Here is a 6,011-nt window from a genome sequence, read left to right on the forward strand (position 1 = left end):
GAAATGTCAAGGAATTTTCAGAGGTGTAAATGGTGAATAGGTGAGATGATGCACTTTTCAAAGTAGTTGATTTTGCTTGACACCCCCAGATAGGTTTGAATCCACTGATAAAGAGTCTTACCTTTTTTTGGTGCAATGGGCCCTTTTGGGAATCTGGTGAAGTTTAAAAATCCTTGTCAGAATGATAGTTTCAGTACTTAAAACATAATGCATGAAATTAAAAAGAAACCAAAATATTGAAATATTAAGAGAACTTTAAGAGATATCTAGATTGTTAACCTCTGTGATATATTTAAATTACTTTTTTCTTGATGGAAAGAAGTAGTTTATGACATGACCCATTCCCTCAATTTCTTAAAAGAGGAAATGGAGCTGTTGCCAGCTATATAGAGGCACTGTAAGTCAGTAGTCTTATCACATATATTTTAATAAAGCATTTCTGCTATTGTAACAACATGGTTCCTTGGAGAGGAACCTCCTAAGTTTTGTACCTATAGGATTTCTGTAAGATAAGAAATTAGACAAGATCAGTGCTATCTAGAGTTATTGACATTTTAAGTTAAGGATGGCCTCAGAAAACAAACAAAAAGAAGGGAAAATAAAAAAGCTATTATTTTAAAAATTAACTGCCACAATAAAACAAAATATTGTTTATTCATTGTTCTTTTCAGTTTAGTTCAGTCGCTCAGTCGTGTCCGACTCTTTGCGACCCCATGAACCACAGCACGCCAGGCCTTCCTGTCCATCACCAACTCCTGGAGTTCACCCAAACCCATGTCCGTTGAGTCGGTGATGCCATCCAACCATCTCATCCTCTGTTGTCCCCTTCTCCTCCTGCCCTCAGTCTTTCCCAGCATCAGGGTCTTTTCAAATGAGTCAGTTCTTCGCATCAGGTGGCCAAAGTATTGGCGTTTCCAGCTTTAGCATCATTCCTTCCAAAGAATACCCAGGACCCATCCTTTAGGATGGACTGGTTGGATCTCCTTGCAGTCCAAGGGACTCTCAAGAGTCTTCTCCAACACCACAGTTCAAAAGCATCAATTCTTCAGTGATCAGCTTTCTTCAGAGTCCAACTCTCACATCCATACATGACCACTGGAAAAACCATAGCCTTGACTAGACGGACCTTTGTTGGCAAAGTAATGTCTCTGCTTTTGAATATGCTATCTAGGTTGCTCATAACTTTCCTTCCAAGGAGTAAGCGTCTTTTAATTTCATGGCTGCAATCACCATCTGCAATGATTTTGGAGCCCAGAAAAATAAAGTCAGCTATTGTTTCCACTGTTTCCCCTTCTATTTCCCATGAAGTGATGGGACTGGATGCCATGATTTTAGTTTTTCTGAATGTTGAGCTTTAAGCCAACTTTTTGACTCTCCTCTTTCACTTTCATCAAGAGGCTCTTTAGTTCTTCTTCACTTTCTGCCATAAGGGTGGTGTCATCTGCATATCTGAGGTTACTGATATTTCTCCTAGCAATCTTGATTCCAGCTTGTGCTTCCTCCAGCCCAGCATTTCTCATTGTTCTTTTCAGCTTCAAATAAAACATTGGAGTGCTTTGGCTTGTTATGTCATATCCATACGATAAAATCCTATGGAGCCTGTAAAAAGAATAGAGGGACTTCCTTGGTGGTCTAATATTAGGACTCTGCACTGTCACTGCTGAAGGCCCAGGTTTGATCCCTGGTCAGGGAACTGAGATCCCACATGCTGCATGGTGCAGCTGAAAAAACACAATAAAAAAATAGAAATATGTGTTCTCTCATAATGAACTCTAAGATAGTTATTAAATGGGAAAGGAAAGGTGTAGATGAGTGTGCTGTGCCTTCTCACATGTCCGTTCATAAGGCCTGTGATATTTCTGGAAAGAGATAATTGGTAACAATGATTGTTTCTGGGAAGGGAACTTGAGGGCTGGAGAATGATGCAGAGTCTGACTTTTCTTTGTATATCTATTTGTATTGTTTGAATGTTTTGCCATGTGCATATATCAGCAGTTCTAATTCATTGAAAAATGGACTGTCCTTTCTTCTAGCAGCTATTGATATTGAAATGCAATTAAAGCATAAAAAGAATATGTACTAATTAAGCCCATCAAATAACATATTTCACTAACTAATACACTCTTCTGTGCACCAAGAAAAAAGTCTCAACAATTAGGCCTGCTCCAAGTAAGACTGACTGGTTCTTGAGTTCAGGGTGCAGATGGTGAGACCCACGTGTCAGGGTTTTCCCAGCTTCTCCAAGTGTTCTTCTGGGGCCTGCCGTCTCACACACTGCTTCATAGTTGTCTAGTTCTTTTCTGCTCTTCCTCTTTGTCTGTGAACTCCTGGAGTCATGTTTCTCACAAAGCCTGGCATGGAGCAGGCCCACAATGAGTGAGGAAAGAATGATTCACTCTTGATCCTGCCAGGAGTGAAGTCCAGGGATGGAGAAGTTAGTAGTAGACTGAGTCTTCCCATAGCAGAGCAGGTGGCTGGCACAGTCAGACCCCATGGCCTGGTGCCTCTCAGCTGGATGGGAGGCAAAGGAGTGGTGGACACGATGAAGGGGAACCGGTAAAAACTGAGTGTGGTGAAGGTACCAGTCCTTGGCATCCCAGTTTTATCCCCAAACCGCTGTTGTGGGGGTGGCTGCTGCTGGAGGAGACAAAGCCAGCAGAACAGTGGGGGTAGTAGGTGGGAGAGAATTTGGATAACAGCAGTTGTTCAGTAAAATTTCACAGCGCCTTTCAAGAATGAAACTCAATTTATATTTAGAATTTGATTTCAATCCAGAAGGAACATGCAGGCTGGTTGATATCAAGACCCTGTAAGCAATAATTTTTCTGTCAGTTATTAAAGTGATTAGTAATTGAGTGTGAAAGGGATGATTGGTCATGCTCATTCATTCATTCATTCATTTACTTCATATTTATTGTTGAGTCATTGTGCCTCATGAGGGAATACATGATGGATTAGATAACTCCTCTTCCCTAAGTAGTTCAGTTCAGTTTAGTTGCTTAGTCGTGTCCGACTCTTGGTGACCCCATGGACTGCAGCACGCCAGGCTTCCTTGTCCATCACCAACTCCCAGAAATTGCTCAGACTCATGTCCATCAAGTCAGTGATGCCATCCAACCATCTTATCCTCTGTCATCCCCTTCTCTTCCTGCCTTCAATCTTTCCCAGCATCAGGGTCTTTTTCAGTGAGTCAGTTCTTCACATCAGGTGGCCAAAGTATTGGAGTTTCAGCTTTAGCATCAGTCCTTCCAGTGAATATTCAGGACTGATTTCCTTTAGGATGGACTGGTTTGATCTCCTTGCAGTCTAAGAGTTCAAGGGACTCTCAAGAGTCTTCTCCAACATCATAGTTCAAAAACATCAATTGGTGATCACTCAGAATTCTTTATAGTTCAAATCTCCCATTCATACATGACTACTGGAAAAACCATAGCTTTGACTAGACAGACCTTTGTCGGCAAAGTAATGTCTCTGCTTTTTATTTTTATTTATTTATTTATTTTTGCCATTCCCCTCCCCCTTCTCTCTGCTTTTTAATATACTGTCTAGGTTGGTCATAACTTTTCTTTCAAGGAGCAAGCACCTTTTAATTTCATGGCTTCAGTCACCATCTGCAGTGATTTTGGAGCCCAAGAAAATAAAAGTCTCTCACTGTATCCATTGTTTCCCCAGCTATTTGCCTTGGAGTGATGGGACCAGATGCCATGATCTTAATTATCTATATGTTCAGTTTTTTTTTTTCCATTTTCCCAAGATTAAATGATTATTTAAAAAAGCGTGCCACACTGTATAGAAATCAACATTCTCTCCCATAATTCTGTGCATCTGGGACTATAGAAATGTCACTGTCCCTGCCCCACATCTTCAAATGAACATTCTCAGGTCACAACAGTAAGTCTTCCCAAAGGGGACCTTCCGGAAAAATAAGCTATTTCCTCGCCTCATATTTCCCTCTTTCTGTAGCATGCACCAGCAATCTATCCAAGAAGAATATACTGGGGCGTAGGGAGGGCATCCACCAGCAAGCCCACAGTTGTTGACAGCCATAAGATTAGAGACAAGCACAAAGGGATAGGTCAACATGCTGCCAAAAAATCCTGTGACAGCTTGGGAATAACTCTTCATTTCATTCATGGTGTAAACCCCACTGTCCAGTGCATAGGTATTGATGAGGTAGGCCAGCGAGTTACACAGCCACAAGGAAATGATGTCGCCGAGGAGGTGAGGAATAAGACCCGCAAAAAATCCTAGGATGCCCTCTTCCCGATAGATTGTTGCTATGGAGTCACAAAGTCCACAGTACTTGGATTCTCTGCCAATGAATTGTACCATAGATCTCAGAGTGATCACGTGGAAGGGGTGTGTGATGAGGGTAGCAGCAGAACGGGCCATTATCTCCCGAGTCATCTCCTTGATAACCCGGTCAAAGGAAGATGAAACTTCTTTCTGTACATTTCCAGATCCTGACTCCTCAGCCTTGTCACACTCCTGGTAATGCTGTAAAACTTTACCATGGACCACAGTTCCAAGGACGCCTGAACACAGTCTTGGCGTTAAGCCTGTGAACAATCCACGCTTCCCATCAATGCTCGCAATGTGCTGAGCATAACAAAAGAGACCAGGAAGTTGACAGACTTGCCGCCCAAAAATATTTCGTCCCACTGTTGGAGCAAGAGGCTCATATCCCACCTGGATGAGCACCTTCACGTACATGAGCGGCTGGGACAGGATGGTGAGACCGGAGCCCAGGAGCACCTGACTGGCCGCGTCCGCCATGATGGCACCCACGGACGGACAGACAGACCGAGCCACCAAGCGACCGAGCCGGTCCTATATGTTGAGTTTTAAGCCAACTTTTTCACTCTCCTCTTTCACTTTCATCAGGAGGCTCTTTAGTTCTTCTCTTTCTTCCGTAAAGATAGTGTCATCTGCATATCTGAGGTTGTTGATATTTCTCCTGGCAATCTTGATTCCAACTTGTGCTTCATCCAGCCCAGCATTTCGCGTGATGTACTCTGCATATAAGTTAAATAAGCAGGGTGACAATATACAGGCTTGATGTACTCCTTTCCCAATTTGGAACCATTCTGTTGTACCATGTCCAGTTCTAACTGTTGCTTCCTGACCTGCATACAGATTTCTCAAGAGGCAAATAAAGTGGTCGGTATTCCCATCTCTTTGAAAATTTTCTACAGTTTGTTGTGATCCACACAGTCAAAGGTTTTGGCATAGTCAATAAAGCAGAAGTAGATGTTTTTCTGGAACTCTCTTGCTTTTGTGATGATCCAGCAGATGTTGGCAATTTGATCTGTGGTTCCTCTGGCTTTTCTACATCCAGCTTGAATATCTGGAAGTTCTCAGTTCACGTACTGTTGAAGCTTGGCTTGGAGAATTTTGAGCATTACTTTGCTAGCGTGTGAGATGAGTGCACTTATGCAGTAGTTTGAACATTGTTTGACATTGCCTTTCTTTGGGATTGGAATGAAGTAGATCATCAAAAATAATTTTTCATAATGATTAAAAATGATATGTGCTTAGGTTCAGATCCTGGTTCCACCTGTGGACCTTGAGCAGTTGTTTAATCTCTTTGTGCTTTAGTTTTCTCATTGCTAATGTAATAGTAGTATCTATCTCATAGAATTAAATAAGATAACAAATATAAAGTAGTTGGGACAGTGTCTGGCATAATCAAGAGTCAGTGTATGTCAGTTTAAAAAAATTAATTGATTTGTTGAACACCTTTGGAGCTCCTGCCCTGCGCTAGACACCGCTGTAGTTACGAAGTGGGATGGGGGACATAATTCCTCTTTAGAGAATTTAGCTGTTAATTTAGTTGGAATGTTAATTATCTCTTCCTTTGTAGCAAATTACCCAGCACTTAGTGGCTTGAAACTATGCTTATCTCTCATTTTTGAGGCGGTTGAGAATTCAGGATCAGCTTGGCTGGATAATTCTGTTCAGAGTCTGTCATGATGTTACAGTTACAACGTTGGCCAGAACTGCCATCATCT

The 6,011-nt window shown here is 41.8% G+C and overlaps 1 protein-coding gene across 1 annotated transcript; it reads right to left on the bottom strand.

Moving 5' to 3' along the window:
* Positions 1–3,756: 3,756 nt before the first annotated feature.
* Positions 3,757–4,823, bottom strand: LOC128060432 (mitochondrial carrier homolog 2-like). The gene has a single exon (XM_052652835.1). It carries the CDS (start codon positions 4,774–4,776, stop codon positions 3,865–3,867), a length of 912 nt encoding a protein of 303 aa, XP_052508795.1. The 5' UTR covers positions 4,777–4,823; the 3' UTR covers positions 3,757–3,864.
* Between the last annotated feature and the right edge of the window lie 1,188 nt (positions 4,824–6,011).

The sequence above is a fragment of the Budorcas taxicolor genome, chromosome 15 (genome assembly GCF_023091745.1).
Source record: "Budorcas taxicolor isolate Tak-1 chromosome 15, Takin1.1, whole genome shotgun sequence".
Classification (NCBI taxonomy): domain Eukaryota; kingdom Metazoa; phylum Chordata; class Mammalia; order Artiodactyla; family Bovidae; genus Budorcas; species Budorcas taxicolor.